The sequence below is a fragment of the Ostrea edulis genome, chromosome 4 (genome assembly GCF_947568905.1).
Source record: "Ostrea edulis chromosome 4, xbOstEdul1.1, whole genome shotgun sequence".
NCBI classification, from domain to species: domain Eukaryota; kingdom Metazoa; phylum Mollusca; class Bivalvia; order Ostreida; family Ostreidae; genus Ostrea; species Ostrea edulis.
The window spans coordinates 61,656,075-61,667,091 of NC_079167.1; the positions used below are offsets into that span (position 1 = coordinate 61,656,075).

The 11,017-nt window shown below is 34.5% G+C and overlaps 1 protein-coding gene across 1 annotated transcript; it reads left to right on the forward strand.

The window, feature by feature from the left end:
• The first annotated feature begins 995 nt into the window (after positions 1-995).
• On the forward strand, positions 996-11,017 carry LOC125672003 (bone morphogenetic protein 10-like). The gene is made up of 3 exons (XM_048908043.2): positions 996-2,092; positions 5,773-6,458; positions 10,008-11,017. Exons 1-3 carry the CDS (start codon positions 1,636-1,638, stop codon positions 10,242-10,244), a joined length of 1,380 nt encoding a protein of 459 aa, XP_048764000.1. The 5' UTR covers positions 996-1,635; the 3' UTR covers positions 10,245-11,017.

Genomic DNA, 11,017 nt, shown 5'->3' on the forward strand with positions numbered 1-11,017 from the left:
TGAAAGTCACTTAACACGAAAAAGAACCTTCACTGCTAAGGTCCTGAGTGGCATGCATAGGTCAAAATTTGTGGCACTTCACCTACAGCTGGTGACGTCTCTCTATTAGGGAAAAATTCTCGATTGGGACGTAAGATAAGATATAAATAATTACCGCCCCAAAAAACCCTCAACTTTTCTGGCTACCGTGGTGAACAATGATGATAAAGTAACCGCTTCGTATAAAAAATGTGTTGCTCGTTGGTAACCACAGAACTAAATCCATGGTAGACAATGCATTAAAAGTACAAAGGGATTCGCTGATCTGTGGCATTTTGTAAAAATCCACTTGAAACATGAATGTTGAAAAAAGCACATATTTCGAAAAAATAGATTTTATCACGTTAACAGGCAAAAAGTTGACAAAACTACCTAGTACACAAGAATTTTGATCTAGTAAAAATTACCAATTCCATACTTTTAAAAATGCTTGAAGATATTCTGGGACAAAGTTTCGGAACAACAAACGAATAAAAAAGATAATAATTGTTCATTCAATGTTGTTAAGAGCATTTATCAGCAGATAAGATAGGAGATTGCATTTGTGTTTTTTATGTTAATGTTTGTGAAGAAATCATTTTATAGACTGCGAGTGCGTTACAGCCACTTGTACATATGGCTATTTGACTCTTTAAAACCGCGTTAAGCAGAGTTTCGAACGTTCACCCTTTGTCCTTTTTATAGTAATTTTAAGGTTTCGTTATTTCACTTAGACTTGATGCAGCACAGACTTAACAGTTTTATTATCAATTGTTTTGGATATAACTTGGTTTACACACATGGTAGGATTACCACAGGAATGAATGAACAAGACATTATTATCTTATAATCACGCCGAAAGTGAAATTTCGTGCGCTTATATCATTGATTGATAGAACTGTCATGAACTGTACGTTTCAAACACAACGCTTATTTATAAATTAATTTTCTACATGCCGGTATCATTTTCCCGTCTTAAGTTTTATGATTCACAGAAGGCAGGGTGTATGTAGAATATATTCATATTAAAGAACTTTTTTAATTCCAGCTAAAGTTCTAAGATGCTGGGAAATTATACGTGACAAGATGAACCCTGGGTCAGATTTGAGATTCACAGCTTCACGGAGGATGTGCAAATAGGCTTGTTCCATCCTATTGTGGGCGAAAGATTTGCCACTTTTCCGCCAGTACTTATGTGGATTTCATGCGTGCCAAATTATGCGTTGAGGAATATTATGAAAATAGATATAGATTTTCTCATCCATTATAACGTATAGGAAGTTGTATATTTCAAGAAAGGGGTGTAACCCAAAGCCACATGCGAACGTAAAAAATAAAATAAAGGGAAAAACAACTTAACCTACAGACGTAGTCTTTATCAGGTGGTTAACAAGTCGCGGTGTCTCCCTAAGAGTTACAATTACGCCGGATTTTTTAGGTTCCAATGATAAAAATGGTTAGAGAAATAACAGATCATCTAACGTCCGAAACTAACAGCGGTGGAAGGCGAAATCTGGCGTGGTTGTTTCATTTCATTGAGAATTGAAATGCCGGGAAACACGTACGATTACATCAAAAGGGTGTTCAATACGTATCATTGAACATTTATGACACTACATGACTGGGAGAGAGGAAACATTGCAATTCTTGTATGTCGAGGCTTACGGATCTTGTGTGCTGAGGATGAAGATACTCGTTGCTTTCTATTCACTCCTATTGACTTCATATCTGCGGACAATATTCGGCAGACCCACATCAAACTCGTCTTCGAAAATTGATATCATGGCCACCCTTCAGAGATCCAAGAGAGAGTTCTTAGATAATGATTACGATGATTATTATAATGATTTAGAGCTCGAAATACTAGAGAGCAAAAATGAACTTCTACAGAAAGCCATTCTGCCCCCCGATCTACCAGTATCATCGAGTGTAAAGAAAAACATTAAGTTGCTGACAGATTCGCCGAAATATGCTCCGGAGTATATGTTGGATCTCTACAAAACTTACTCAGAAAAAAGATTGTCACGTCCGTCATCAGACATCATTCGAAGTTTCATGAACGTAAATATCGGAGGTGAGTAATTGACATTTTCTTTTTATTTTATATTTGAATTTGCCAGTAATTTTAAAGGATAAAATAAAAACGAAAACTTGCAAATTTTAAAGACTTTTTTCCTATGAAATATTTTGGAATAGAAAATCATTATCGGTGTTGCTGGTATAAAGATAGAAAAGTACTCTCCGAGATGGGTATGCAATATCGGTGCAAAGGATGATTTTACGTTAAAGATTGTATCGCACATATTTTTACGAGTCGAGTAGATCAAATGTTAGATATTTGGAAGAAGAACACCGAGTAAAACTTGCTGAAATCGATGTCTAGAGATATGAAAAGCATGTATTCCATGATATACGACAAGGGCTAATAGATGGAATTACTACAGCTAAAAAGATAAATACATGAATGCTTTCGTAGTATTCTCTTTAGGATGGCGGTTTGATGTTAGAGGAAAGCGATGTATGAATTGTTTAAACGAAGTATCAAATACTAAATAGGCTTACTGCCAAAGGAAACTTTAAAATTCACATGATAGAGGAATTTCAAAACCAGATGAGTTGTTTAGACAGAGACATAATTTTAATTGACAACATGCATGTGAATGTCTTCAATTTCAACGACCTGTTTGTTTTACGACAATCGCTATCGAGGATATCTGTGAAAAAGACCATTTTAACAGCATGATATTAACCATCAAAAAGAACAGCGGAAAGATGCCCATTATAAAAAGCTTGGTAATCTCTTGGTATATTGGTGATCTATAAGACTGAGAGGGTCCCATTAGTTGTATTGATAATGTAACTTTGAATCTCTGTGCGAGGATTTACTTTCCATCAGTTTTATCACGGTTGTATAACCTTCAAAAATTCAAATTCAGCATATAACCATTATGTTTCCACCTCATTCTGTTGTCAAGTGCGGAAATTGATCTTGTCTTTGCTACCACCCCAGTTTTTCAGAACCTTTCATGTTTCTCAGACAATCAAGAGTTTAGTGATCTGGAACGAACTGTAACAAAACACTAGGTGTAGCTTGGATAAAACTGTCCAGACGGGGAAGCACGAGATTAACACTTCCTATAGTGCAAAATAGGTTCACGTTAGGATTTTGATTATTTCGTTTCACTATTTTACAATTCAAATTACGTGAGTTTGTAGTTGTAGTGTGTTTTGCTACATGTATTATACACAATCACCGTGTCTAGATAGAATTGATTAACGTTTAATCATTTAAATTCGTGAGGACTAATTTTCGTGGGTTGTTGAGATTTTACAGTTTCGTTGGGATGTAATTTCGCGAAGATGGTTTCTTTACATTGAAACGTCATTTAAGTTTCGTATTTCGTTGTTGTTTGAAATTCGTGGGACAGGGGCACCCACGAAATTTAATGACTCCACGGTATGTAACAGTTATTCTGAGAGACATTTATTGGTGACGAGGTCTCTTATTTTTATGACTAAGTTTGCTACACATCACTAGAGAAATGTATCTCACACCAACGATATGGAAACAATACATATACATTATACTAGAATAACTCTATTTTTCACACTACATGCAATTTGTCGACAGAAAATACATGTGTACATGCAAGATGATGGTCAAGTATCTTTTCATAGAAGGATGCTGCTTTCGTTCATTTCTGGTATTTTGTTCTATAGAACTAGATAGACAAATATCTGTCTTTGGGTTGAAATGCGACGCATATATGAGGTAATGTATTCTATTTTATTACCCAAATAGCAAATGACTCTTTAAAAATGTCACATACATGTAGATGAATGAAACTTTACCATCAGGTGATTATCTATATCTAGTGGACGCTATGTCCAGAGTGATCACATACTTTATGATGCGTTAAATATCAACTATGATTTATTTTTTTTGGACAACCGTCTGGATGACATACCAAAATTTGTATGATTCTTATATGGATTATTAATCCAATAATATTACATGTATACATATATATTGTATATATCCAATGACAATTTCCAGATGTTTCATATTTTCTTATCAAGACGATGGCATATAAGCAAAACATATCAATAATGTTGAATTGTTTACTTTTTATTCACTGAATGGAAAACCGTATGGTGAATTTGTGAATCTTGGCAATTAGTCGTTTCAGGAGATTCCCAGTCTTTTACTCAGTTCATTCAGAAAAGAAGTCACGCTACAGAGTGTTCACCGGTAGAACGGTTATCTGGTGGAGTTCTTGATTCATGACAATTATGTAATGATCCAGGTCGTTCGTGTATCGTAAAACATGTCTTGAAAATAGACTCCCTAGATAAGCTATTAAGTGCTCGCAAATGTTCGAGTATGTGCAGTGATTGCATTTGGTGTAACATATATGCAGATAATGCATCGAAAGATCGTTTAATTGCAAAATTCAATGCATCATTAACTTGTTTTTGCACCACTCACGTTTTTAAAGGGTTTGTGGGCACACGGCGATTTTCATGTTGAAAAGTGTTAAGCAAAAGTATTTGAACATGAGCACTAATTGCCTAACACAAAATAATGAAAATGATGATCTCTTTCTTAATTATTTCATTTATTCAATTTCGGAGCGTCTGAGATCTTGAGTTTATTTGACGCTAAGTGAAATAAAGAGATGGGAGGGGTTCAGTTTTCCCTCTTAGTTTCTCTCTATTGAAACACCTGTTCTGTCTGCAATTTTGTGTATTCCCCTATGGGTAACAACACCAAGCTTGCCTCGCCCTAATACAGGTACTTTGCAACACTGGAACATCTTTCTCCTCTCACTTATTTTTTTTTTTATTTCAGAAAGGAAACTTCAATTTTTTTTTCTTCGAAAACGTCGTGCTACCTCAAAAATGCAATACTACGCATGCCTATCATAAATCATATATAGACAGCAGTTGATGAAGTTCACTAGAATAGCAGAAAGAAGAGCTATCAGACTGAAAATAGAAGAGAACAATATAATTTGGCGTGATATGAGTTATACTGACCTTCGTCCAGAACATTGGTTAAAATGCTAAAATTAGGGTTTCAGGCCACAGAATCATGAAACAGCTTGGACTTCAAATCAAAGTCCGTATACTGCTCTAAAATCACATAGAGATCAAACAGTCCAATATAAATTGTTTTATAAGACATATCACCAGTGTATTGCTAAATACATATTTTGACTTTCTGTTTTACAGTTGATAATCATTTGATAGCTTATTGAAATTCGGACTTAGTGGGTGGGGCACTAATAAAAACAATTCGTCAATTTTTTATCGAACATTCTTCTGTTTTGTAGTATAATTATCAAATGAATAAATCTAGGTTATAGAGAACCATTGTTAGGACTGGTAGAACATAGAATATAATAATAACGCAAAGAATATTTTACAATTAGAAAGTAAGGGACAATTTCATCTTCGTGCTTCAAAAAGAAGAGGAGTAAACCTCAAAAATATTAAGTCGGTTTCGTAATCGTGTGTGTGGCCTAATCCCGGGATCGTGTAAGAAACTCTAAATCAAAATTTCAATCACCTGTAACATGTTCATTACTTTTTGAGATGAAACTCTTGATTCACAGACACTAGATATTTCGTGAAACAATATTGAATAACAATTTCATTTTGGAATGATTGGCTCCTCAATCATTTCATCAAAATACATATTTAGATAAACAAGAATACTACTATATATTTCTTATTTTCATTGTATTTTAGGCGTGACAACAACACCTGCTTCCAACACTGGGACGAGAACGAGACTACACACCATGGTTTTCAACATCACCAGCATTTCCGTGGAAGAACAAATTGATCTAGCCGAGTTGAGGCTATACACTCTTGTCGAGCGAGACAGAAAATTTTATATAGGGGTCGACAGAAAAGTGTCGGTGTATGAAGTGACAGACGAGAATGTTGGGTATCATCTCATAGACACACAACACATATATGGTAGAGATAGTGGATGGGAAACATTTGACGTCACTTCCGCAGTGAGGCGGTGGGTTACAAAACCAAGCTCCTTGCAGATTTTAGAAATAAGAATAGAAAGTGTCATTCACAGTGTGGCAAATGGCGATTTAGACATTCTAACAACACCAAAAAATAAAAATGAACCTTTGTTAGTAGTATTTTCAAGTGACAAACAAAAGTTACAATTACACAAGACTGAGAGACACGAGCTAATCACTCGAGAAGAGAGTTTGTACGATTTTCAATCCCCATTAACTGTATCAGACAGTGCAGGTAATTCCAAAATTACAAACTCTAGTGAATATGAATTTCACAACCGTGTCAAAAGAAGAGGACGACGAAGTGGTGGTATGTGCAGGAGAAAACCAATGACGGTTAACTTTGCAGATATCCAGTGGGATACGTGGATACTAGCTCCGTCGTCTTATGAAGTAAGTAAGATAAAGAAAGATGCATTCTCCATTGTTTTATTCATTAAGTTCTCATAGTCATAGTGAAAAGATTAAAAGAAATGAAAGAACATGGGGCTAAAATAACCCGAAAGTCGTTATTCAAAGACGATGAAAGAAAACTGGCAATGCGTCAGCTGGAATATAAAACGTAGCAAAATTCACAAAATGAAGGCAATGACGTGAAATTTCTGTACATGAATGGATGGCTGTTTCAGATTGAGACGTTACATAAAGTGTATATCTATTGTTATGTCATTTGACATTGTACAAATTACGGCAAAGAATAATGTCTCTATCGGAATATAATATTTTTAAATATTTTATCTCGTTCAATACAGATAGTGATATTCACAAGAATTTAAAACGTGTTTTATTTATGAATATACTATTATATTTAAATAATGTATACGTTTATAAGATTGTACAGATGATCAGAATGGGCAAAGTAAACATTTTGACAGTGTAAACGATTCAATTTAAAACAGATTAGCACAGAAAAGATTACAGAACAATACACAATGATGTATTTATGGAAAGTAAAACAAGTGACAATACTTTTTCTTCTCAAATATCAAAGGTTCAAATGAACAGCGAATGCTGCATTTCGGTAATCTTGGAACTGAATCAAAATCGTGCAGGTTGCGTTTTCAATGCGCTAATGATACTTCACGTGTATTCCAATGATTTCTAGCGACATTTCATAACGAGAACATCAACTGTTATCACTATCGTTAATCCTGTCATCAGTTTACTGAACGGAAGGCTTCTAAACGACAAGAGAAAGATTGATAGCATATCACGGTTTAGAAAAGATGATCGACATATTTTTTAAAAACGCTCTTGGTCGCTGGCATTCACTTGCTTACTAATACAACAGTTGTCCATTCATGCTTGCTTGTCTGAAATGGTAGATTATTCCATATGTATACCGTGTAAGATGCTATTTCTAAACATTTCTGATAAAACATTCTAATTTGTTCCCTTATCAATCAACTTACAAGTGCATTGTTCTGATTAAATGGTCCTTTCACTAGATAGCGTACGGTAACATCTAATACACGTATCTTCTCTCCTGTGTAGGGTGAGTAAATATGCACGTTTCTGATATACTTTCCTTGCTGATTTAGAATCTTCATGAAAATAGAAATAATGACAAATTCGTGGTGCTCCCTTGATCAATGCTGTACGTGTAAATTTATTGGATTCTAAAAAGTATGTAGAGAACCTGAGTAGCTGATTTATAGTAAACTATAACACTGACTTTGAATTGTTGTATCCTGTGTTATTTTACTTGAAGTATGATTCAGCGACACAAATACAGACATACAGATTGTGACACGGGACCTCCATATTTAATATCTCATCCAAAAGACCCAAGTCAAACATGCGTTTGATATGGTTTATACAATCAAGACACACACATATCAATAAATTAGGGAGAAGGTTAAAATGGGCTGTACCTGCTGCCCAATCCCATTCATTTTGAATAAAATATTGTTAATAAATGTATGTTCCGGTTTCGAGATTCTGTGTCTTAAATTCTATTTGGAACATGATGTGGAATGACAAGTAGTGAAGCTTGAGTGAACATGTGTACTGAGGACAGAACCATCCGCGTTATTAGCACAACTGTATCTAGTATCAGGTTTATTTCAAACTATTTTTGATAAAATAGCTTTGCCGTTTTGTATACTTTACATAAAAAATGAAGAAATCTGTTATTCAAATTTCTTTCTTTTGAAACTATTGCACATATCATTTTTCAAATGACGTCACATCTATTTCTCCAAAACGATTACATTCCGCACTGCCAATAAATTGTATTAGTATAGGTGATAACCTACTTACTCTATCATATCGACTGATCATATTATATTTATAAGATATTAATCTTAATATTGAAAGTTTGATTCTTCCAGTGCCGATCTGCAATACAAAAATGTGCTACGTGGATAAAAAAAAAACATTTGTTGAACATACAAATGTTTTTGTGGCTTTTCTCGCTCTGCATTGCAAGAAGTATGCGTGACCTTTTTATAACCTATTGTTTTTCATTGCCATTTCCTCGCGATAAAATCAATTCTTGAATATGCATTAAAAGTAACTCCAGGTAACTTATTTAAAGGCAATAGCTTTCAGGGGTAAGATTAAACAGGCAAAAAAATGCTTTTATTTCTATGAACCCTGTCATCAATTCTCAAAGAGAGTTTAAACACGCATCCATTGTTTATTTTATTTTCAATATTTTAAAAGATACTCTGTTAAAAAAAAATAAGTATACTAGAATAACTAGATGGTCGTTAATTCACGCCGAGCCTTTTATATTTCAAACAACTTTTCGAGACCGAGGAGGATATCGTGCATCATCCACGAAAACGCGAAATTTTGTTCTTAATTCTGGTAAAATATGGGAGTTATATAGAGTTTTCTCACTTGCAAGTCAAATTCAGATAGAAATATTATAATGGAAAAAAAGTCAGGTTGATTTTTTTCAATCCAAGGTTCTCAGTTTTTTCTATGATTACAGAATATTTATTTTGAAATTTTTCTTTTTGGTTAAAACCTGGTGAATTTAGGAACAAAAGACAATAGATAATTGAAAATGTGATTTGATAGAGAATTACTCTCTCGTGGTTTCTCAAACTTAATTGATAGTCTTTCATAGACAGTTTGAAAATGAATGTATTTGTCAACGCAATTGAATAAATATGTGGATATAATCAATCAGTTATTTTATTTTTCGCGAATAATATAGTCAAAAATTAATTATAGGATGATTTTGGTGCAAAGATGAGGAAATAAGAGGGAAGACTTAAAAGTGTTTTAACTCTTACTGGATATCGGAAGGTGGAATAACGAGATGTCATTTATAAGAGGCGGATGCCAGAAGCTGATTAAATTGCAATTAAAGCACAAATATTTTTATTAGCGTCAGACTTATGACACTCCGCATCTTATAGATAACTATGTTTCCTCGTCTGATAATCGGCACGTTCTACAGAAGAGATTGTTTAACATTGTATCATTACACAATATCAATGTTACCGCAATGTTACCGCAAACAAACTCCTAAGACATCGATCAGTCCACAGAACATCGGTAAAAGTGAGAGAGAGATGCTTCTTTGACAAGACATATCAACAAATTGCAAAAAATGTTTTCCGATAAGAAACCAATTATTTAAACACAGAGAAAGTTCATAAAGCAATGCCTAAAGTGGGAAATACAGGGAAAATGATAATCTATTCACAAATATTCTCCTTGGTTTATCTACCATCGTTTTGCAATATAGATGGTCTGATATACCACATAAATAATCACGTGGGTGCAACTCGTGCTACTTACGAACTAAAATATCTCCACTTTGTGGTTGAGGGTCAGAATTGTAATCGTGAGACTAAAAGGCATTTTGGTTTTCCCCCTCAAAGATTTGTATATTAGAAATCTAATATCCAACATGTTTAATTTGATATTCTTATTACAAGTATTTCTTACAAATATTTCAAAATATTTTGCTTCTTTTTGCAGGCATACGAGTGTGTTGGTAAATGCCATTTCCCTGTTAATGAGCGTTTGTCTCCTTCCAAACACGCTATAATTCAGTCGAGACTCCATCTAACTATGCCGAAGAAATACCCTAGGGAAAGCTGCTGTGTTCCCACTAAATTAGATTCCATTTCAATTTTGTACTTTGATGAATCGGGTGTTCTGACATATAAACCAAAGTACGACGGCATGGTCGTGAAAGAGTGCGGATGTCGGTAACGGAAGCAGTGATTTTGAGAGTAGTAGAACTTCAACTTCCGTGATAACTTTCGCCACGTTTCGCCAAAGTGTTCAGAACATCAAGCGAATTAAAAGAGGAAGGAAAGGCACATCGACTTGAAAGGTAGCCGGTGCTGTTTTGTTATCGTGTACATTCGCTCGGAGAAGGAACATAAAACATCGAGTACCAGTGCATTTCCAAATTTATCGATGATGCTACAAAACTGACTTGATAAGTAAGAATGTCAAAGTCTTAAAATAGCACGTAAGTCGATCACATTTTGTTAAATGCATTTGCAATTATCTCTGTTAATCAGGAACATGTTAACAGTCATGCATCTGCATTCGCCGAAAATTTCAGATCTTTGATGGGCGTCGGAACAGTTGAGAATTAATTGTCTGTGGAGCTGGCCCCTGCAACCTGCCCTGTATTGACCCTCGAGTTGATACTTTTATCATACAATGCACAACTCCCTTAAAAAAACCAAATGCACAGCACAAGAACAGTAAAAATTTCAAAGGGCAACGTCACACAAAACCACGCCTATGAAAGAATCATACTTGGATCTCTGAATGAACAAGCGTCTTTTAAATGCAGAGGAATTTTATCAAACAAAAATTTTATGCCAAGACCACCTACAACTTGTTCAAGAAAGCACCGAGAATGTTTTCTGTAGAAGACACGTAATGTCCATAAAGAAAATGCTGCATGTTGTTAATTCTAATAATGATTTATTTTGACATTTGTTCAATAAATTCTTGTTTTCCTTGTT

Coding starts and splice junctions, on each gene's coding strand:
- LOC125672003 (XM_048908043.2), top strand. CDS start 1,636: ATGACTGGGAGAGAGGAAACATTGCAATTCTTGTATGTCGAGGCTTAC. Junction 2,093..5,772: donor CATGAACGTAAATATCGGAG/GTGAGTAATTGA, acceptor ATTGTATTTTAG/GCGTGACAACAACACCTGCT. Junction 6,459..10,007: donor TAGCTCCGTCGTCTTATGAA/GTAAGTAAGATA, acceptor TTCTTTTTGCAG/GCATACGAGTGTGTTGGTAA.